Genomic DNA, 24,523 nt, shown 5'->3' with positions numbered 1-24,523 from the left:
CTGCATATATGTGTATGCGTGCAGTCATTTGCATAGTGCAAGCCATAAGAAAGACTTCATTCACAGCTTCTGTGAAATTAGCCAGAGGCTCACCTCAAGATGTTCACACTCCAGACCTGCCAATTGTAAACAGACTCAACTCTGTCTCTCTGAATTTACTCTGTAGCTCGCTCACTCTCCCTTTGGCTGTTGATGGGAGTTAGCTCAAATAACCAGTAGTTTGAGAGTTTAAGGGAAAGTTATTTTCTGAAATTTCCGCAAGATAAAACATTAATCTGTGCGTGTTTTCACTAACGACCTTTATTTAAGTATATTTAAGGGGATGATAATTACATGGTTAACTCTGATAGAAGCATTTCATTGCTGTTGTATTGTAGCATGGTGATAATGCTTTACTACATTAGAAAACAGAGTAGTAGTGCCAAAAAGTATACAAGGTATGTTTGTAAAATATGGTTCTGGTTTCTGTCAGCCTTTATCAAATCTTCTGTTTCTCGATATGGCAACTTATCCACCTCAGCCAAATATGAAAACAGTTTTGTAGCATTTTGGGCTTTTTTCCCCTCCTGGCATAAAAACAGGTGACTGGAAACATACCTAGTGTTACGAGTTGGCTAGTGCAGTGTGTTCTTTACAGGACAACATATGTTGCCTGAACAACACGTTCAATGGTTTGTCTTGTTTTTTCAGGGATTTTTTTTGTTTTTTTGTTGCTGAAACCTAACATTGAACCAATGACCCCTCAATGGCCGATACTTCCTCTGATGGCAGAAAACCTGCAGAGTCAATTTGATTAGCCGGCACTCTTTCTTCCAATACAGCCTCAGGTAATCAGGTATGTCTGGAAGTAGGTGGAGGCCAGATAAGGTTGGGGGGGTTGACTGAGGTGGGCGTATGGAGGGGTAAGGGACCCTTCAAACTTCAAAGGATTCAGATTGGACACAAAACACACGTTTGGAAGAGGCGGAGGAGGAGGGATCACACAAATCTAATTTTCCTAAAAAGGGGAAATGCAGACAATGAGGAGTTGGAGGTAAACTACTTGTGACCCCACTTTTACCTGTTACCCCCACCTCTTTGTTCCCTATCCCTCACTCCCTCCTTTCCAGATCAGATTAAGCCGCAGTGGAAGGGAGCCTCCACTCGTTAAGGAACCCTGTCATGACAAATAGAAACACAAAGCATGACCTGCCTTCAATTGGAAACGGATCCACAGTGGAGGGGCAAATAGGGAGGGAGTCAGAGGAAGAGAAAGAGATGGAGATAATTGAATCAAGGCTGCAGGGGAAGACAGATAAATCTTATTATTGATACTTCAGTTGAGCAGAGAAGAGAGAGAGAGAGATCAGTCTCACTTCATTAAAAGACAGTTAATATATCTGGATCGTTTAGCTGCCTGCTGCAGGGCATGACTGTGCATACATGCCTGCCCTGTTACTTGGTTTTTATACGTGTGCATAGAACGGACAAAAATGTGTTTTTATTTAAGTCAAACACAAAAGTTCTGTGTCTAAATTGCTTCACATCGATTAACATTGTGTTTATTCCATACAGCTATTAGGTTGATGCAAAACTCACACAATGCATCACCACAATTTCCTTCCTTTTATGTCTCCCATGATGCCTCCAAAACATTTCCAATCACAGAAGATGGAAAAATAAATGTTGAACGTAAACTCCTGTTTGACTTTTCCCAAAACAAGGTAATCTCTCCAGAACAAATGTGTCATTTTTCCAGCTTTCCAACTGACTAACTTGCTGAGGTCTCATGCAACTTTAATGATCTTCTTCGCGGAAATGCCAGCCTAAACAGTCACTGTCTTGGTAAGCATGTTATGATAGGTGGCTGAGCAGTTACTTCCCTTCACTCATTGGCTGGGCTAAACTGCTGAGCTAATACACCCGGCTTTGGGGTGAAGTTGGGAAAACAAATGTGCTCTTCTTGTCAAAACTCCACACGGGAGTCGAAGCCACGTCTAGAGGCTGTTGTGAATGAATGCGGTCAATAATGGATGAAGAGCACAGCGAGGACAAGTTGCTATGTGGAAACTCAAGAAGAGGCTGAGGAAATTGTCTCACCTCCTCACTTCTGTGTCTCTCCCTGTCTTCATCTCTCTCATGCAAACTTGCATGACACAGACGGCATGTTCATAAGTGAGCAAACGCAGCAGATATGCATCCAGACATCCAGGCACACGGAGACGCACAAACAGAAAGCAGGGGACAGAGCCAGCTGCCATTCGAAACATTCTGATGTGTAAATAAACACCTGAGAGCTTTCCAGCCAAACAAAACCAATTTTCAAAGCTCTACAAACAACATCGCACCAATCGTGACACTGGCGTTTCTTTTCTTAGAGGAACTGCTCAATTAATATGTCACCACAAGTCAAGACCACGAGACCCTGGTAAAATAAGCGAGCCACTTCAGCCCTTGCCTCTGGAGAGAGATGAGAGAGGGACATAAATTGCCCTCTTTAGAGTAAAAGAGTCATCCAAAAAACCAATAAGCTGGGAGCGGGCACCTGCCTCACTGAAAATAAATAAGTTGTCTTTATTTCCATTCCCACTCTGCTTATTCCCTCATCGCCTCATGAGCAAACCTGTGAAAACAATTCTGTTTATCCACCTTCATCGGGTATTCTGCAGCCGCCAAAATCAGTTTTCAGTGGAGCAGGTTTATGTCAGCTGTCCTGACCTCCATCACGTACATCAACTACAGCATCCAAACAAACACAAACACTGAGGACTTTTGATCAAACTCCTATCAGTACCATCACTGACTTCTGAATTACATCAAAATATATTCACACTACATCACAGCTGTATTTAGTCTAATTTCGTCATCTTATTACCGCAGATTATTTGTGTTTCAGCCTGAATGAGCACAACATACTGATTAGTTCAGGCTCGCTGTTGCAAAATGCTCTAACATTTGCATACCTGTATATCATCAGGTGCAAAGGCAAATAATTCATGGGAAAACTGACAATTCATACACCTAGAAACAAGATGACAAAAAAAAGTCTATTATCTGAGATACCCACATAGAGATAATACAAACATTCACTGATTTACATTAAAAATTCGTCATTTCTAATATTGAATATTTGTATCTCAAGAAAATGACATCACCAGTGACTTTTTGGCCAACGGTGTTCCTCACACACTCAGTGACGGGAGGTGATGAAAGAGGAGAGGAGCAGCTTTGAGAAGCGCACTGCCGCCATCACTGTCACAGACACCGTGTTGGCTCGCTGCTACGCATCCCTGCATTGTCCCCCGCTACACCTGACACTGCCCCTTCCACCTGTGGTGGTGTGTGCGTGTGTCACTCTGTGTGAGTGTGTGTGCGTGTGTGTGTGTGTGTGTGTGTGTGTGCGTGCGTGATCTGATCTTGAACACAATGAAGGTATAAAGAGTGGAGGAAGTGATCAAAGTGTCAAACAGAACTCTGATACTGAAAACCCACAGTGCCCCCTACTCGGAAACACTATCGACACAACTATGTAATTTAGATACCCACAGTGTACTACAAGGCTTTGATGTGAGTATAATGGAGGATTTCACTTTTAGTCATACTAACTACTACTTTTTTTTATATCTACTAATAAAGAACAGAAGAACACATTTGGATATGGAGTACTGCTGTTGTGCATTGTGAGAAGAAATCATTGCACTTTTCGCTGATTTTTCTGTGGTTGCTACCCTGCATGGTTCCCGTCCTAAATCATCTTCCAATAAACATTTGTATCAGTTTTTTAAACCTGTCTAAACATGATTATTTTGGAAATAGTCCATACAAGACCATGACGTGAACCATTCAACTCTGCTCTACTCTCTGGGTAAAAAAGTAAAAGGAAAAACAGGTTTTGATTCCTTATGTCACAAGAAAAAGGGAGAAGTTGTGAACATAGATGGTGTAGTCCATTTATCGCTTCTCCTCTGTGTGATATTGGTTTCAAAGGTGCAGTTGTAAGTGAAAGACACAGGTTACAGTCCACACTGTGTGTGTTCGTGTGTGTGTGTGTGCATCACTTGGCAGACCCAGATGGCAGGCGGCAACGGGGAAGGTGGGCCAAGCGAACAGGAAGGCGTAAAGGAGAGTTCTGGTTACGAGGATCAGACGGCGGGACGAACCTCTCTCAAAGCCACCGCCGCTACCGTACTCAAGGTGTGGGTTACACTACTGGACACAAGGGACAGACACACACAGACACACATTCTTGTATGTATGCTTCCCAAAGGACACCGTGTTGGTGAGTGCGCGAGAGTGTGCGTCTGTTAATATCCTAATTAGTATGCAAAGAGAAAGGTGCACACACACATGTGCGTGTTTCGCTCACACAGACTCTCACACGCCCCGGCCCACCCCCTCTTCAACCAAGCAGATCCACTTAAAAGGCCTCGTATCAATTGTCAACGGCCATGTTTAGTTGTTTAGGCCTCTTCTCTTCACTGATGAGGACCAGACCATGGAAAATTCAGCCACCCATTAGCCACATGTTGCTTCTAATACTGACCCAATAAAATGCCGTTTCCCCTGCCACAGAGAGTTCATCTGGCCCCACCACACAGAGAGATGACGAATGGAGAGAGAAAGACCGGAAACAAAAAATTACGGAGCAAAGGAGGGAGATGGTGCTGGACAGAGAGGAGGAGGCACAGGCAAATAAAGATGTAACAGTGTCAAAGAAAAGGGGGAAGCACATGGGCCTGCTGCTAATTTCCCGCCCTGAGTGCAGTAATCTGAGGGGAAGATTAAGGTGAAGGAGTTATTCTTGACTATTTTATTAAGAGGTGCTTTAGGCGCTGGAAGAAGGGGCTTTAGCGCTCCTCCAGCAGCGTGCCATACAATACAAAACAAACATTTGCTGTTATTTCACCAAAGTACTCTCAGATGTGCTGGGTCGAGGCCTTGCCTTTTGCCGCAGAGGAACTTGGCATCAAAGTTCCCTGCAGTTCTCTGAAAACAAAACTCTGCCCTTCTTTTCCGTGGGTCCTGCCCTGAGCCCGCATCCGACAGATAAATACCGAGGTGTCAAAAGACGGGAAGGCAAACCTCACACCTAGTTTTAATTAAATTGGGAGAGCGGGGTGCAGATGAACAGGGAGAAGCAGAGAGAGAGAGAGAGAGAGAGAGAGAGAGAGAGAGAGCCACAGAGAGGCCCATTAATCTGTTCCTTGTTTTAGAAAAGAGGCAAAGTGTAAACCTGGGGTCTGAATCTTTTAACATTTTATCTCAACATACAGCACAAAGTTTGTATTTTAAAATGTAGAATTATTTGCCTCACAGTTGAAGATTAAGTTTTTTCCTGTAGAAATGTATAAAATATCGACAGTAAAATGTAAAGAAATAGAAAAACAAGCTAATTATTTTTAGAAATATATTTAAAAATTCCACAACACAAATAACAATAACAAAAAATCACAACATAGCCTTAAAAATGCTATATAAAAAGGACATTGCTGTATGTACAAAAAATAAAATAGGTTTTAAAATGGAGCCAAGGCCAGCAACAGGCCAACAGCAGCCTCACCCACCTGCCACTTTTGTTTGCTTTGTCACTGCTTCACCATGCCATTCTTAAACACTTACTGCTCTTCAGCGCCGTTGAAAAACAAGATGCCTCTGTCAGTGCATGTGTGTTCCTGCGGTCATCCAAGTGAGCTTTTACTACATCGAGAGAAATGAAGAGAAACATATTTGCAAAGCCAACGTGGCACTAAAACAAAGCAATAAGTGAAAAGCTGCGTGTCTCCCACCCACCCACCAACATACGGGTCCCAGAGTGCAAACATTTGTTCGGAATAACATCTCCCTATTAAAACGGCTAAATTGTCATGTCTTAAAAACCTCAGGAACTTTGAGTTGAACGGTCAGAGCGGACAGACAAAAGCCACAGAAGTGGCCGTTTTAACCACTCATAAAACACAATTCAGAAACTTCTTCCTCTTTCCTTTTCTGTACTCGGAGGAGAGGATGTGGCTAGACTTGATGAGGAGAGAGGTGGAAAGGGAGGGAGACGACAGACTGCAGAAATTCTAAATGTGCCATCTCAGGATTTAGATTATTCAAGTCAAATCAACCGACTCAACTTGTGAAAACACATATGGTGTCAAATGTCTCGCCCAGCGATGCCTTTTATAAAGCTACCATTAAGTTCATCATGATACAGAAAGAAATCCATTATAGAATGATAGAAGATATCTTCACTGACAGCACCACAGCATAAATCAGAAACCAGACATGTTTAGTGGCTGAAGACTAATGTTCTCCTCAGACAGTAAGGACTTAATAATTATTGTACATTCTCCATTAAATGAACCAACATCAAACATCACAAATTGATAACCGAGTGTACTTTCACTTTAATGCCTGGATGATTCAACTTAGACGCAACATCCAGTTGATGATCGTTATGGTTGAGCGCGACCGGGAAGAAGCAGCCCAGTTCATGACATCATCGGAGGCCGAGATAGGTGATGATGTGTGAACTACACAGGGAAGGGCAGCTGTGGCTGGAAAATGGCAGAAGCAGAGATACTTAGGAAGTCCAGACTGGATGGCAGACGATATTTGAGATAAGATATACTTTTCATTGAAAGAAACACATCGTCACATATAGCTAATGGTAGCTGCAAAAATGAACCAGAATAGGGTGTTTTTTAAAGCTTGACCATCAAATTCAAAATCCTGGCAGTATTATGTCATCTGTATTTACTAAGCTAGTCCCAGTCTTACAAATCAAATCCAAACTCTGCTACACTCGTGGAACTGGTCTGGGTGTGTTCAACTCACAGAAGCACCCACTGCTTCTGTCTGTGTTGCGTTGGGAGTCAATACAAGACATTCAACCGCTGCTTTGTGTGTTTTCAGCTAAGAATAAAAAATGCAAATTACTTCTTCTGACCACCAAGCAGGTACCTTTTTAAAAACTCGTGGAAGGCTGATAATCACACTACACGCTACACGATCACTCAAATATGTGATACATTATCTTCGAGATTCAGTTTATTCAACCAATTTTATATTTAAATTATTATTAAATAATCCATCTCATATTTAACTTAACGCAACACTCTTCTGTCTGGACGTGTGTTATGCTGTGTGGAGAACATACAATTAATACAGACTGAACACTTTGCCTTTGGGACACTGAGCATCACAGAGACGCAAGCTTGTAATAGAGCTATTTGTTTTCCTCAGAAAGCTGTCCAAATGGCCTCGCAGGGATCGCTAGACTGCACAAAGGTGAGCTATGAATTGGTCAAAGCCACTGGGGCAGGTTATTGATTAGGCCCACGGCTAGTAGAACGCAAATATGCAACTAAATTAGATATTTGTGTTAGTGTGTGTGTGTGTGTGTGTGTTACTGTTGCAGTAGATCAACTTAATCTGCATCAACCACTGGTCAAGTTCTACAAACGGAGCTCTTAATGCAATATGATGTGCCGCTGTGCCTCTTTAACTTTACAAAATGTACAATTTAAATGTTTGTAAGTGTTTTAATATTAGAAAAATAAGTGAAACATACGTTTGTTCCTGCTTCAACAACATAAAACAAAAAATGTATAATGGTTTACATATAAACATAACTTTCTACTGCCTTCCTCGTTTCTTCCACTTCTTGCTCACATCCGCTGCCCTCCCTCTTCAACATCTCCCTTTTCAACAAGAGCATTTTGTCAGGGTCAGAAAGCAATTTAAAACCTCTGGTAATGAGAGTCAGTGAGAGAGAGAAGTGGGAGACGTTAAAGGGAGGGAGAGAGAGGGAGATGAGGTAGTGGGGCGGAGAGAAGAAGAGGATGAAGAAGGAGGGAGGGGTAGGCTGGGGTGTCAGCCATCAAAGCAGGCCAGGAGAAAAGAAGGCCAGGTGCTGGTTGTGGGAATGTGCCGTCCATGGTTCCAGGGACCAGGGAGCTGGTGGGGGCTGTGAGAGGGGAGCAGGGTGGTAATTAGCCAAGCCTGGAGGAGAGAGAGGGCCCTCCAGGGCCCGCGGGGATAGCCCCTCCGAGAGGATACCATTTGCACTTCTACAGGAGCCGCCAGCCCCAAGCCACAAAGAAGGGGAAAAGGGGAACTATGGCATCCTTTATCAGGCCGGACAAAGACGCCGCATCTTTTCAAAGGGGACTGGAGAGAGAGAGAAACTCCAGTGTTCCAGAGAAGGAGGGGAAAAGGAGAAGAGAAGAAAGAATCGTAGGACTGGTCAGGAGAGAGACACAGAGAGATGCCAGTGTGTGGGTTGCAAAGCGAGACAGGAGGTTGCGGTCATACTGTGACCCAGTCAGTCCTCTGAGACATCAGAAATTCATTAATGTGCCCCCCCCCCACACACACACGCACTTAGATAGCACAGTGCAGTTACACAACTATATTCCAAGCACATACCAACTGAAAACAAAATCATGTAATTGTTTTTTTGTTTTGTTTTTTCATCATAATTCCCATCCGTTTTGGAGGCATGAAAATATGAAATGTGTCTTTAACCAAAAGAATGTTTTCCCCAAAAGAGGAGGTTAATTTTGGTTTACACTTATTCTCATAAGAGTTAATAGAAGCAGTAGATAAGGAGCCAAAATGGCCACCCCTCTACCTTTGACATTATCAGGGAATCTTAAGAGTTTTGCCCTCCTGTAGTGCTAGGGAAAGTGGAGGTCATTGACATTACTTTTACCTATTACCTTTTGGAGTACAGCTGCACAGGGGGGTGAATGGTGGCCTTTGAGGCTGTGAGGCTTTGTGCTCCCCGTTTAAGAGCAGCATGACAGCCTGAGCTGAGTGGGGGCCAAAGGTCAGACAGGTCATGTGATAAGGCATTTCAGACCTGCATATATGGCCACAAACTGCAGAGGCCTGAAAAACTTCCAAGACCCCCATCCTCCCCCCACACCCACACACACACTTTCTCTGCGTCCTCGTCTTTTCTCTTCCCCCTCTCTGTCCCCTCGCTCTCTGGACACAAAATGCCATTTGTTGTCCGTCAGTCAGTAGCACAGGGCCAGGGTCGGCCCCGGTGCTGAAAGCTCCATTCACACACCCTCTCACCCAGGGATGTTTTTGCAATTCAATATTTTCACACGCAGGCAGCTTCATCGTTACTTTGGAACCGTACACTTGGCAGGATGAGGCTAGGGGCCTCTGGGACAGAGGGGCTGAGAGGTGGAGGAGAGGGGGTCAGCAGAGAGGAATCCTAGTGTCGGGAGGGGACGGGTCTGTGCCGGCTAATGGGCCATCTTGAAATGTTTTAGCCAAGACCCCCTCCAACACCTACACACACACAAACAAGTGTGTGCACACACACACACACACACACACACACACACACACACATTCTGCCCTACTCATCGCTTCACAAGCAATCTGACTCCAGGTTAACGAGGAGGGCTCCAACTTCCTTCATCAAAATCACTGGGTTAACGCGGTCATCGGCTGCTAGGAAAAGTCTCCCTCCATCACACCAGACAACATCTAACACTAATATACAGCCCACAGTCAGCAACAACCAAATGACAATGATGCATCTCAGCAAAAAGGTACATTTAAACGTATGTCTCAATACAATATGATGAAATTTGGCAAATCCAGCATTAGCTGATTAATGATAAGTGTGTTTTGAGAATGTGTTTCAATTTTTCAACAACAACTACTGGACATAGACTACCAGAGCAAACAGTTAGTAACAGGTCAGAAATCAGGAAACACCACAGAGTAAAAAGTGTTAACTTTATGGAAATGTGCTTCGTTTAGACCAAACCATTTCAGGAGATTTGTTCCAATCCCACAACTGTAACATCTAAGGATGTGTTTAGCATACAAAGTGGCTGAGGTGAACGGAGGGCCTGCAATGAGAGGGAGTTCTTAATATATTTATCCTGTGCGCCACACTCCACTTAATGAAATTAAACCACACCAATAGTGGCCCTTTGTCTCTGGGGAAGTTCAGTAATCAACATGCCACCAGTTTTCATTTTGTATGAAAATAAATGGCAGCCGGTGATATGGGCCTAATTGTGTTGCACCAGGGAGGAGCTGGGTGAGCTTGCAGTAGTGATGTAGTGGAGCCAATTTTCATGGACAGCAGAGGTGGTCAAATAAGCAGAGGCATTCATCTGGGGGCCGGTACCCCGCTTCCATCCCCCCACCCCCCTTCTCCCTCCTTCGCTTTCTATCCGTCATACTCACAAAGAAAGTTAGCCAAGTATTAAACAAATAGAGAAATGGTGAGCCCTACACACTAGCTCCTGGCAGGGTCACTGGATAATGACAGCTCAATTACGGCGAATCTCCTTGTACAGCCCCCCCCCCCAGTACAATCCCGACAGTCGCCCCACCCAGCACGGCAAATTTGTCAAACTCACCAAAACGATGGGTCTGACAGTGTAATCGCTAACCGTCCCCACCGACATGAAAGGGGTCTTTATCTGGCCAAATCAAAGAACCTGATCTCTCAGAGAAAAAAAGGGTGGGGGGTGACTAGAGAAGAGAAATGTCCCGCTCAGCCCCTGTGAGATGTGGAGATGTCTCTAATCCGCTTTAATGAGACACTGCGTGCCCATCTTTGTGGTAATAACGAAATCCAGTGTGAAGGACGGGGGAGGGAGAAGTGGGAGAGATAGAATTGAAGATGGAGCCAAGGCTTTGAACCGACGGTCTGATGAAAGGGGAAGCAGGCGGAGGGACTTTAGAGCGACGCTGCTGCCACACAACAGTCTGTTTCTGAGACAGACAAACAGCCCAGGGGACAGAGCAGTTTGTCTGCTTATCATATCTGGACAGGATGAGCCATCATCAGCAGGGCCGGATCGGGACTGGAGAGTGTGTGTCTGCGTGTGTGTGTGTGCGCGTTTCAAGAGATGAGCTATAATTTGTGAAATACAGAAGAAGAAAATAGTTTTTCAAGAAATTCAAGATAGTTGGGTGAGACCTTTCACCATGTGCGATGATAACAGAATGCATTTCTCAGCTGGTAAAAAGGGTTTCCGTGGTTACTCACAGCTTAAAAGCTTGCTACTGTACAGACATTGAGCAAATTCCCTGAGCCCACCAGCTGACTGCATTTGCTAATTTTAATGCGGGACAGTATTAAGAGGGAAACATTCCAATATGAGTAAATATCATGACATAGCAATTTTCAGTTAATCAATCCGAGATTCGAACCATGTTATTTTTAAACTACAACTTCCTCTGAAACTACGTAAATTAGACAGGAGAAATTTGCAAAATGCTCCAATCATCAGCTCATCATCACAATATCTCTCAGCGGAGAAATGTTGATAAATAATACAACTCTTGTTCATTTACACTTTGTCTTCGTAGCAAGACAGTCCTCCAGCTCAGAGAACAGAGTGTAAATGACAGTCAGTCAGTCGGAATAAAAAGGAAAGGGAGAGAAAGTGAGAAGAAAGTGAAAAGGCTAATACCAAACAAATCAGGATTAGACCCTGATAAGACTAGTCACAATGCAGAGCAATCCCTGGGATATCACAATGCGAGGGGAAATCATGAGGGCTGCTAAAATATGCTAATTAGGGACTTGACACATTTGCTTCTTGTTTGGAAAACAACACAAAATGAGGTGACACACAGAGAGATAATCATTTAGGATTAATCAGCACACTCAAGAAGTTAGGATGGGGTATTTCCTAGCAGCAGCCGTGGTGTATTCTTAGCCCTGAGAGGCTGGCTGGAGTCTTCTGGAACCGGCCCAGCAGTGGTGGGACGTAACTCGATAAGCAGCCACAGGTCAAGACAAAATGCATTTAGCTGCAGTGTAATGGCTTTTCATTTTTTGAACCCCCTTTTCGCCAACACATACCGCTCTTTGAATGCTGCCCGGCTATTTTTAACAAGACCCTGCCCCCATCTGCAGGCTGAAAATGAAGGGAATGAGGAGAGACGAAAAACAGGGGGCTGCGAAAAAAGAAAACATCAGGGATATATCTTAAAACTCTCTCAGGCATGCCACAGTCTCCACTGCCAAATGATTGGGAGATTGCTGTGTGTTTTTACAAACATGGCGGATGAGGTCATGGTGCTAGGCAGAAAGAGGCATGTATTTGCCAACTGGATAATGTGAGGTCAATGTATCATTGGAATGAATGGGATTTAGAGCCATGTGCAAGAGCTTAATGCAATGGTATTTGTATGTCAACTCAAAATTTGACTTAGCCAGCATGAGACCAGGCAGGAAGCTTGGGGCTGAAAAGAGAGTGTGTGTGTGTGTGTGTGTGTGTGTGTGTGTGTGTGTGTGTCCAGGTGTAAGGGGTGCCCACCCATCGCTGCGCCAAGGTCAAAGCTCATAACAGTGACAGGACCTCCAATAACTGTATAAAACGATGCACACAGTGATTCTGACGCACACACGCGCACACACACACACACACACACACACACACACACACACACACACACACACGTATTTAGCCAGCCAACAGTGCCAGCTCCTGCTGTTTGGATGACATTTACACTCAACCTTTCTCGTTTGTGATTGATTGGGGTTAAATCCAAACATTGCCCAAAAAAATCTGTCAGCACTAAGGTGTGTGTGTGTGTGTGTATGTAGGTGTGTGTGTGTGTATGTAGGTGTGTGTGTGTGTGTGTGTGTGAATGTAGGTGTGTGTGTAGGTGTGAGTGTGTGTATGTGTGTGTGTGTGTCCATCCAGGATACATCTTCAGTATTGTGCATGTATGGTTTCTATGTGAGCAGGTGAATGTGATAGAGGGCTAAGGAAAGCCTTCAGTGGGTCTCAGTTGACATTAAAGCGTCACAGAGACTTCAACAATCTGCTAAAGTGCAACTTTAGTTGCTAATCTAAAAACTAAAGCCAAAGCTCTGTCTTCATTTCCATCTCGTGTATGCAGAGAGAGATACTGAGATGCTGTAACAGTCTTGAACATTTATTAAATCAGCAAACACAATACTGAATATGGATTATTCAATAAACACATAAATCTTAAATTAGTGGCCATCCAAGTTCTCCCATTTCATAATTACATCGTCATTTAAAGGGATAACATTTGAAGGGAAAAAAACGCATACTTTTAAGGTATTGCGGGGGATCGCAGGGACAAAAGATGGATATAAGAGGCAGCATTTCTGTATTTTGTAGGCGCACTGGCATTAACTGAGATGACATTACAATGTCCACATTTCTAAATTATTGTCACAATTTGTGACCTGTACGTCACTGGATAGAGACATCTATAAAAGCCTTTCCTGGAGATAAAAGACACTCTCACACAGTGTTCAGGGAGGAAGAAAGGGAGTCATTGATAGTGAACATGGTTGTAAAACAGACTATTTATAAAAGAGGATTGTCACAACGCATTTGAACTCTGCTCCCATAAATTAATCTTCCCTAAAGCTTTAGAGAGGATGTAATTCACAGAATAACCAGGGTCTCATATTGTGATTCTTTCTTTCAGTTATTTCCCTGTAGGTGGAATAGAAAACGCGTTTTCTTTCATGGCTGCCTGTTTCTAAGATTTAGGACTTGTAAGTGACTACACTGTCCTCTAGTCCTCAGGGTAATATGAATACTTTACTGGGAAGAACATTCTTTAGGAGTCTGCTCTCACAGAAAATTTGAAGATATGGTTACAAAAAGCAATGCATCTTTATTTGCATCATATTATGTGAATCCAATGTGGACCATATGTTACTGAAACAGACAGTGGCTTGACACTGAACTAACTGTAACCATGACCAACAATTTTACTTTATCCAACTCCCCCCATGCAACCCATTAATATGTTACAAATGGGCATATTTATGGCTGTGTTATGACAAAACAGTTACTGCATTTCATAGAATATCATATATCGGAGAACATAGTTGTCGTTATACATGCACACTGCAAAGGTATTTCACTGGCCAAAGATGAGGGACCAGCCCTGGAAATAAATATGGAAAGAAGACTAAGAGCCTTACTGCTCACAACGCACACTAAACTGTATCCTACATGTGTACACACAGGGATGAGGGACTCACATCCCACAAACTTCTATAATCAAGTACTCCTGCAGCATATGTGGCCGTGCCAAATGTGGACTGATGCAATTAGTAAGCTACACAATTTTTCAATGCTTCAAAAATTGACACAAATGATCCTGAAATTGGTCCAAATAATAGAATTAAAATGAAATTTACTGAAGCATTTCTGTATCAAAAACCCCATTTCACAAAAATCATTGCAAAGCAGGTGGTCTGACTGGATGGTTAACAGTATATCCGAGTATTGAGAAAACAAAAAAAGAATACTGCACAGAACCAACCCATGACATTTCCTGAATGGCTTCATTTTTTGGGGCCAAATATTCATGAGACTGTGATTATCATGTCATTTTAGACAGAGATGTAAAACGGCAAAACTGGTGTTGCCTGATTCAGAGCGCTGGTAAGATCATTCACATCATCACACATGAATGCAAATAGGTTCTGTGGAACCACAGGAGGCTCAGGTTTCCCACCGTGTTTTATCTAGGAAAGGTCTGCAGCAAAAAAGTGAAGATCTCACAAAAAACAAAAGCTGCCAGTGAATTGCAGTCCCGATCATACACGACACTGACTTTACATTTCCTTTTCATTTGATGATCCTATCATTTTTATGTTCAGGCTCTAATCTGTGAACAAGGAGCAGTGCTATCTGACACACATTACAGCTGCATAGCAGTAATACATTGGGAGCATGCACGGGACCCTGAACGTTTAGCCAGAAGTTTAACATAGCTACCATTGTTGGTTTTAAAGTGTTATGGGTTGGGTTTTATTACTTCTGTCAAAACATCAGAGGCTGTTGAGCCAGGCCAAGTTCATGACTGGGAGTCCATCTAATAGCCTCAGGGCATTTAACACAAAGATCAATAGGATATCTGGCAATTAGTATATAGGCCAAAAAAGAGAGAGACAGAGAGGGGTGAATGATAGGCAAACTGTCAGAACCTGTGTGAATGTGTGGAGGGTAATGAGAGGGATGGGGACCATTTTGTGCAAAATCAGCAAAATAAATATATTTACAAAAACCAAGCGGTAAAAAAAAAAAAAAAATCAACCCGCGTGGCGCCTGCTTTCATCTACTCGATCATGTAAACGGCCCCAGTAATTGAAATAGGTTTAGAGAATCACTGACGTGTGTAAGTTGCGGCCAGAATCGACGCACCTTCCCGTTTCTGCGAATGTGTGCAAAGCTGCTCCACGTTTCTGTTTTAATTCTATTTCTTTAGGTTTCTGTGGAGACGTTTAGCGCTCGGCTGCAGGGTGCGGTAGAGCGAGGGGGGGGGGCGCGTGTTACGTGTTTGTCTCACCTGTGCACATAAAAAATATGTGGGGGGGGGGGGGGGGGGGGGGGGGAATGACAATTAGTCATCTGGAAGATTTAATTGATCCAACCCCAATATGGAGGTAGCGCACAGAAATAAGCCACAGAACTGATATGGTCAGATCCAAACTCAACGTGAGCGAATCCATTGTCACTGTGTTCCTGTGCGCACCGCCTATTGAAGTTATTAAAATAAAAGACCAGGTCTCACGTCAAAACCGATATCTTGGATAAAATGAGATTTGTATGTGTCGGATGACTTCTTAATAATAAAAAGTTAAATGCAATTAAAAAAAACGGAGATAAAAGTGTGTATACGAAATGAAATAATAGATTTGCGGAAAATATCAAGAAATGTAATATTTCTTTCATTTTTTTAAAGCCCACCTGTGAGGGCGATATCAAATTATAATCCAAACACACTAACACTCACTTAATCCTGACCCCAAAGCATTAAGTACACAAACCGGAACGACTGCATACTGATCAAGAAAAAACACACATATTACATATGCATATTCTACAGTTGGATGGCGGAGTCATGGCCCTTTAGTCTCTGTGTGCTATCTGCCGACAGAAGAAAATATACACGAGAGTTAAAAAGAAATGATATAGCAGCTGCTGGGATGTTGCTGCGGGCCTACAGGAGAGGATTTCGCTTGAACGGCAGGAGAAGAAAAAGGAGGGTGGATTATACTCCCACGCGTCGCATTCAAAAGTTGTGGGCCTGCATGTTTTGAATGTTAAGAACAACACAATATTTTTGGTCCGTTTCTCCCTCGTGCCGCTGCAACACAACAGCAACGAGGCCTCTGGACAGCAGAGGTTTCCAGTGGTCCGATGAGAGGGGGCTACAAAGCCAGGTATTTGTGTTCATTAGCACCCGGATCAACAGACTATCAAGGCTGTTTAAAGATCAAGACCAAGAGCAATTACTGGCAAGGAGCAGACAGATCCTCGACATGTTTAAGTATTTTTCACAAAGTAGCCCATTCAGCATTTAGTTCCTTTTCTTTTCTTTTTTTTCTTCTTCTTTGTCTTTAAGTGATATACGGGAACTTGAGCCATGTGCACCAATCACGAAGAACATGCGAGAGTAAGAAGGTAATAATAACGTAAACGCTGCTGCAAAAAAGTGTTGGTTATTCTTTTAATTTATCTGAATGCATGTTTACTCATTTAATAATAATCCTATCAGATGTAGTAGATATACATTCCTGAAATAGGTTACAGTCCAGGCTGGTAGGGAATTAACACATTTGCTTTGAAAGCTGTGCACACACATTTTTCACTTAGGGTCAGACGTGTAAATATAAATCGGCCTTTTTTTATTTTTGTAATGAATAAAATTATAATATAAAGATCGAGGTTCATAGAATTAAGAGGGACAGTGGCTTTGCAAAGTTACAAAGTTTTTAAAGGCCTGTAAACATGTAATCAAGCAAGGGCAAAATGAAAACAATAACAGGTATGCTGTTATTTTAAAATAATTATTTTCCAATCAAATTGTTCTTAAAAAATAAGATGAATACTCGGCTAAATATGGCTTGTGTTTTAGCTCTGCGTTTCCACAAAACTACAACTCGAACCTCATTATGAATAAAACAACGATATTAACACATAACGAAAGCAAGCAGCAGCAGGCCTACAAAACGTGGTCTTACACATGAATTGTGGATAATAAAAAAGCAGATTGACCCACATGGTGGAAAACAGCGTGTATTCGTGCAGCAGTCAAAAATAGACGGCGCGTATGAAGACGACTGGTAAATCAACCCAGCAACAATAAACAAAATGTTAAACAAACACGCTCCGTTTCCGACAACAAAGTAGGCCTGCTCGTGTTCACAAAAAATACATGCATTTTCCGTGTGACGCGAGCAGCGGTCCACTAACTTAGTGCTATATGGGCGCTTTCTTGCATTACGCATTATTGATTGGCATTCCCTGGAGGAGGAACCGGTCTGCAGCGGCGCGAGGGCCGCGGGGCAAAGCGCAGTCGCCGGAGAGAGCGATGTTTTTCTGCGGCTCGGGCGGGATCGACTGCAAAGAAATGTGCATTAAAAATATCGCTCCTTCGATCTAACTTCGTGTGTCGGCGTCTCGGTTTGCATGGCGAGTGAACGGGTGCGCTCAGCAGCTCGGTGGGAGCTGTGCAGCAGAGCAGCGGTGCCACAGCGCCCACTATTTCAGAAGCCGGGAATATGATTTCACAAGACTTGGAACGGCTCTATAAAAAAAAAAAGTTACTATCCCGTTTCAACAACTTTTCGTTGTAACTTTCGGGAAACGCGTCTGCGCCTCCGCCGAAAAGTCGCGACCAGCGAAAAGAGCAAAAGAGCAGACCGAGCTGAGGTTTATACGGCGGTGTTTATATCTGTGTAGCGCGTAGAAAAGGAGTGCAATCAACTAAAAGCACCAGCGGCGTTTCTCATCACACATGAAACTTTCTGAGACTGAGAAAGCAACGAAGCCAAAGACCGCAGCGTGCGGAGAAAACGCAGTCTGGGCAGCCGGAGCGGGACACATTTTTTAAGCAGAAAAAGTTAACCCTGGACAAAGAGTCGCCCCCTCCTCTCTTAAGGATATGACAAATGACAAGGACACAGTGGACATCTACGCGAGCACGAGTTTGGAGCCGGCGGCTGAAAGCGATAAGAAGCGGAAAATGAAGACCTACTTTTGGCCAGTTTTCTCGCCCTCGCCTTGGATCTCATCTTGTCGGCTTGTAGATTCCTCTCGTCGTCCTCCGTGAGCCCAGAAGCAGCAACAACACTATCTTCATCTCACCAGCATTGTCAGTTTGGACACCTTCGCACATGCGCACAGGCCATTCAATCTGACACCCTCGCCCGGGCCAAAAAACTTTCCAATGTATTCATCATCATCACTTTTTTTTGTCCTATCGTCTCCCCTTTAGATCACTTATCTCTTCCCCTCCTCCTCTTCCTCCTCCTCCTGCTCTCTCCTCACCATCTCACCTTCCCTCCCTCCCCCCTTGCCATCCCCTTACCCTCTTCCCCCTCCTCACTACGACACCCCCCACCCACCCCATTCAGCTCCTGCCAGCACCTCCTTGGATTTTTACCCCTTTAACAGCGACAACTTGGTTTTCTCCAACCGGCGGTGGACACATGAGGTATAGTGAGGTCAAGGTCGTATTAGAATAAGAGAAATTAAATTATTATTAATAATAATATTGTTTCACGAGTGTTTTCCCCTCATATTTTTATTTTGGTCATCACATTTTTTTTTTTTTTTTTGCTTTTCTGAATTGACAGAAACGTTTATTTCGGTCTGTTGACGCAGCTGATGTGCCAAAAAGTGCTCGAGTTGCAGAGGTTATTTTTAACTTAATTAATGCGCATGCAGACGTAATAGGTGCAAGACTCGATTGGAGTTGCACTTTACAGAGTATGACTTGGTCGTGTGTGTGTGTGTGTGTGTGTGTGTGCGTGTGTGTAAACCTTGTTGCCCTCAGGACCAGCAGCGGCCAGCAGCTGTTTGACGCATGCTTGGAGCCTCCATCAGCAGCGGTCGTACCGGGCAGAAGCCTACAGGCTTTTTTCCCTCCTTCCTTAAATGTTCACATTTGTAACTTGCAGCAGTTATTTCTCGGGGAAGGGTTTGTGTTTGCTGTGAGTGCCACTGAGCCGCGTAAAGGCACCTGAACGAAGGTGGATAGACGACACGCTTTCTCTTCGTAAGTATGACTTTTGCCTTGCACCTGTTTGGTTGTTTGTTTGTTTGTTTTTGCTGCAGACACGAGGGGACCGCCTGTACGGTAGTCCATGCATCGAGCAGTCTGATGAAGCCTGACGGACTCCAAGGTCAATTTTTTTTATTTACGAAAAATGTATTTATTCCTATTGTTCGATTCTAATATCGAACAACGGGCCTACATAATAATGCTGCAAAATTAAATTTTATGTTAATAATGAAGTTGCAATTTAGATCATTTATTGTATTCATTAGGCAAATGGGAAACATTTTATTACACAATTTATTAAACTGTTTTTGCATGATTTCAAATCTGTAGATCCTAATATATTTATGACTAGAATTATAATATGAATTATATTATTATTATAACACTAATTATATTTGTATTACATTAAATAATATTGTATTGATAAATCAATGTATATTTTTTACTGACGGAAATATTAAAGAATAACTTCAAAAAGAGATGCTTGGTTATACTATATGGGCATTTTATTATCTATAAAAATAAGAAAGTCCAGTTTGAGTGGTGGTGGTAGGCTGGTCGTCATATTCATGTGGTGCCTGGACCTTTAGCCTACATGTCATATGGGAATGGTTTCCGTTTAGTTTGGCTGAATAAAGGCGGCTCTATGTTGGAGCCTATTAAAGACCGGTGGTGATGGAGCAACTGCAGTCTGCTGGGAGAGCTGCAGGGATCAATTCTCTGCACACTTATCGCACCGCACTTTTATGTAACGGGAACTTTCAAATCCATGCGTAAATAATAGTCGTAATTATTTGCATTTTTATTTGCATCATGATTTATTTGCATTATTATTATAATTTCGAAATTGTGGCCTTTGCTGAATATCACATTGGCATAAAACCACTGCAAATGTGTCGCGGTCTGTCTGACATTTTCTTTGGTTTTCTTGCTTCACGGTTGAACCGCAGCTTGTTGCTCATTTATAGCGCGTCAAAAAATTGATTTGAATAAAAGGCTCGAGTTCATTAAACACGTCTCCAGCCCATATTGGACCGAAATTGCCGTGAGATGTTACCCCAGGAGTTGAAGTAAAATTAATAGCGGGATCATTAATCAATAATAATCAGCAGTAATTAGCATACATTATCTGTGTAATGGGGAGTTTGTCTTGGCATCACGAGGCGAGGAGGTTAATTTTATTGGCTTCACAGAAAACAAAGAAGGGTGTGAAGCACACGTCTATTTCCACAGGGAACGTGAAGAGTCGGGACGCGGCCACATTACAGACCTATAACATTTTTCTTTGTAGCTTCGTGTGAAAACACGTGTAGTTCAAATACAGTAGCATAGCAACTGTTACATTTTGAAGGCACGAGTCGCACGGCCTTGCAGGCAGCGCGGAGGTAATAGTGACAGACACGGAGAAACGGGTCGATAAACAAATAACTGACGTGAATAACGGCGATGTACAAAGGTTTTGTTTATTGCTCGGTGTCTGATGGAAGCGTGGGAGCGTGACGACAAGTTGTCAATAATCCATTGTCGTAATCGATTGGTTTTTATCGATACTTCATCCAGCTTCAGTCAGAGGGAAACCGAAGAAAAGGCCATTCGGCAGAAGTTTGTCGAAATTATTTCCACCAGACTGTTCGAGCCAGGCCTCTGAGTATTTTCTCGCACATCAGCCCGGACAAATGATTTCACACGGTGCAACACCTTCTTAAGGAGCAATTAGCTGTAATTAGGCTCGCAAAGCAAAGTGTTGCTCCCGACACGAGCCCGTTGGGAGATAATTGTCTGCGTCATTTAAACGTCGACCTTTAAGGGATTTGGGGAAACGGAGAACGGCTGCGCAGGAAAACCTCGCGTTTAGGAGTATTTGCTTTCCTGAAAATGTGGCTTTTTTCCCCCCTCCCTCTTTTGGTCCCGCGGCTGGAGGAAGAGAAGGCAGCGCCACTGGCCCAGTCCCCGGAAGAGAGGCGTGCTACTGCTGCTGCACTCCTGTTCAATTCGGAATAACCGTGTTTTATTAGACTGAATACTCATTGTCAGCTGAAAGCCACAAACAAACAAACAAAAACAATACGATCCATTGACATCATACTCATCCTTTAGTTCGGTTTAGGATTTATTTGATTATCCTTATTTATCAACCTGTAGCATCTCACCTGCGCCTAGAAAGGACGCAGTGTGACGTCTGTGGCTGCTATCTATATTATCGACTGCATTATATGTCAAGATGTTGTCTCCATGGCTCTTATGTCACATGCAGGCCCTTCCGTGTGCACCGAGGCCTGTTCATGTATGTGGAGACTAATCGTAGGACACTGGTTGTGTCAAGTCGCTTTAGCTTCCTTAATCTCATATTGATGAAGCGATGACGGCTTCACCTGAACTGATTCTCAAAAAGGTAACCGGCCGTTCTGTGTCACGGCGATAGTGTAGCCTGTGTTTCTGTGTGTGCGCATGTTTGCAAATATAAACATAGCAATAATATCACAATATGCAAAGAGCAAAAATGTAATACTTAAAGACCTGTAAAGTTATTATTTCAGATAATTTATTCGGTTGGAACCGAGAGGATGAGAGGACTGTTTACAGTTAATTTAGAAGAGTTATAGATAAGGGGCTACAGTCTGGATTAAACATAATGAGAGTGGAGGGAACACAATTAATCTCAGAACCTCACACAAACAAACAATCTGACTCACTATCTTCATCATAGGGGCGCGCTGAAGATAAAGATAGGTGTGTGTGTGTGTGTGTGTGTGTGTGTGTGTGTGTGTGTGTGTGTGTGTGTGTGTGTGTGTGTGTGTGTGTGTGTGTGTGTGTGGTGGACGGGAGGGGGGGCGACGGAAGTTTATCGCTGGGACTGCGGTGACTGTACACTCTACCCTCCCTCCCTCCCTCTCTCTCACACACACACACACACACACACACACACACACACACACACACACACACACACACACACACACACACACACACACAGGCGTCTGAAACCCAAGCCTTATCCACGCTGGAGAAGGCTCCGGGTCTCTGGATTAGACGTTACGCGCAGATAACATCGGCGCACATTAGATATGTGAAATGGAGCACCTCGCGGCCCAGCACGCGGATGAGGCAGGGTCGGCGACATCAAGAAGCCACAGCGGGCCCTTTTGTGTGCGCTGCGAGCATTGTAAATTTGCTAACTGCAATTCTGCCACAGTCGATGTAATGGGAGAGTAAACATGGTAACTAGCTGCGGCTGGTCGCTGGGACGTGCGCGGAAGCACGTGCACGCACACAGGCAGGCAGGCAGGTTACACACACTACTGTACAGACCATAGACTGTATATAGAAAATATTAGTGTATGGTACCGAGGCATGGTTAGACCACCTGCACGAGGAGGGGGCGATGCCACACACAGCTGTTATTTTAAAGAGAAATGACAAAATAAAAAATGATCTCCACCACTGTTTTTTCTCTCCATAGATCGATATGCACAAATTCGCCAAGATCACAACAGCTAATCAATTAGAAAATCCCAATTTTCCCCTTCAGTATTAGTTCGGAGCAGCACTCCACCAGCAGGCCCCTCCTCCCCCTCCTCCTCCCCGTTAATGGAGTCGCCAGGAGCGGTCACTGTGAAGTTGCCTTGGTAATTATTAGCCATTAATTGGGTTCAGGACCTTGTGCGTCTAGGAAATGAGAAATCTGACCGCTAATCCAAGACGTTTCTTTGAGGCCTTTTGCAGTGTTGTTAACACGCTGTCAGAGACAGACGGGCGCTGCGCCACAGCTACTGATAGCAGGAATATGAAGAGGTTAAAGGGCAGCAGCGCAGATACAGACACACTGCAGGAGGCCTGCACGGGAGCGCACTTTCTGCATGCTTCACATCCGGAGAGCAACAAAGAGTGTCAATGTGTGGGTTGGTGGTTAATCAGACAGATCAGTGTTTTTTTTAATTAGTCGATAATAATTTATGCAAATTACAGGGGACTCTTAACCTGGATATTTCGATTCGCATATTTTGCCAACACATTTTATGGTAACTCTTATGCATTATTGTTTTTCAATTAGCTCCTAAAAGCTAACCCGGTTAAAATTCCCATATTTGATTGTTAATTGTGGGTCAGTTCAGTAGGCTCCTGCCTGGAACGTATTCAGCTGTCGGTTCAGTTACAACACTGCTGACTCGCTGCCTGCTCTCGATCAAAAAACAAACAAACCAACAAATGCATTTAATCATTTTCGTTTTTCCTTAGAGGTTGTTTTCTTTCTATAATTCTGCCTTATTTATTTTCGTTGACAATTCCCGGTAAATTCTGTAGAAAACGACAAATCGTATTAATGCAATATTGAATAGTGCCAGTAGAAATGACAGGGTATCCATGAATCAAATATCGTATTAGAATTTCAACCAACGAATATAGAGCCTAGCATTTTCAATAACCATTATTGTTTGGTTGAAAATTAAATAAAGATAATTATTATTCAATAAACAATATTCAGTCTAAGCGAAATTTTAACCACGACTGTCGATCAGTTTGCAAAATGTTAACAATGAATATGCATAGTCTGACCGAATCTGACTGGGAATAAGTTCCTCCAAAAAAAAACAACAACAAAAAAAACCCGCAAAGCATCCCGACCACCTCCCGTCCCACCGTCATCAATGTTGTTGTTTTTAATTAATCGCTCGTTAATGTCGCCATCCATTTCCCCGCAGATCAGAGGAGCCGACAGCGCCGCCAAACAAATGCACATTAAAATATCGCCCGGAGGCTCCAGTGAAAATTACGCCGATGTAGAAATGGCCTTAATATGATGTAATCAATCAAGCTGTCTGCTGGGACTCAGAGAATCACAATGTTAATCTTTTAGTTTGGAGGGCGGGGGGGAAATAACCTGTCATATTTTACAACTCAGCCAAAAAGCACACGGTTTATGAGTTCAGTGACACATGGAGAAGCCTACTGCTGAAATATTGTTATATATTGTTTTTATAGTAGCCTACTGGAAAAATATATATAGGCTGCACATGGGATTTACAGGAAGGTCCACACATTTTGTGTTGCAGGCCTAAAGGCCTTTGGGCCTGTACAGGGTTTTTTTTTTAATGCAACCTCAGTGCTTGTAATTTAAGGCAAACATAATAACATATATAGCATTTCAGTGTATGATTAGATCAAATGTCTTAAGTGAAATGATAATAGAGAAACAAATTCTCAAAGTGAAATGGAAACTAACTATTTTCAGGAATATCACAAAGATAATTTCTCACAAGGTTTGACCAAGATTCCTTATGGACATCAATTCAATTAAAATAAAGAAATTCATGAAACCATGAATATTTTAAGAAAGTATATCAGATTTGCTCTTTCATCTTTTAATTAAAACAAATTGTCACAAAGCCAGAATGAGGTTCGGTCTTGTTATATTTACAAGGAGATACCTGAAGGGGAGAATGAAAAGACAAAAGGGTCAGCAAATAAGATAAAAGCTATTGGATAAATGTAT

General features: G+C 43.0%; 1 protein-coding gene across 10 annotated transcripts in view; it reads right to left on the bottom strand.

Annotated features, from left to right (window-relative positions):
- prdm16 (PR domain containing 16) overlaps positions 1–18,266 on the bottom strand; it is a 166,607-nt gene extending 148,341 nt beyond the window's left edge. For all 10 annotated transcript variants that reach the window (XM_084016445.1, XM_084016443.1, XM_084016447.1 and 7 more), the window contains exon 1: positions 18,004–18,266. In XM_084016445.1, coding sequence (XP_083872571.1) covers positions 18,004–18,040 — 37 coding nt within the window. In that variant the 5' untranslated portion in view covers positions 18,041–18,266. The remainder of the gene's footprint in view (positions 1–18,003) is intronic.
- Positions 18,267–24,523: the final 6,257 nt, after the last annotated feature.

Source organism: Eutrigla gurnardus (assembly GCF_963514095.1).
Source record: "Eutrigla gurnardus genome assembly, chromosome: 8".
NCBI lineage: Eukaryota > Metazoa > Chordata > Actinopteri > Perciformes > Triglidae > Eutrigla > Eutrigla gurnardus.
Note: the sequence above shows the minus strand (reverse complement) of the source record. Positions and strands in the feature narration are given on the sequence as shown.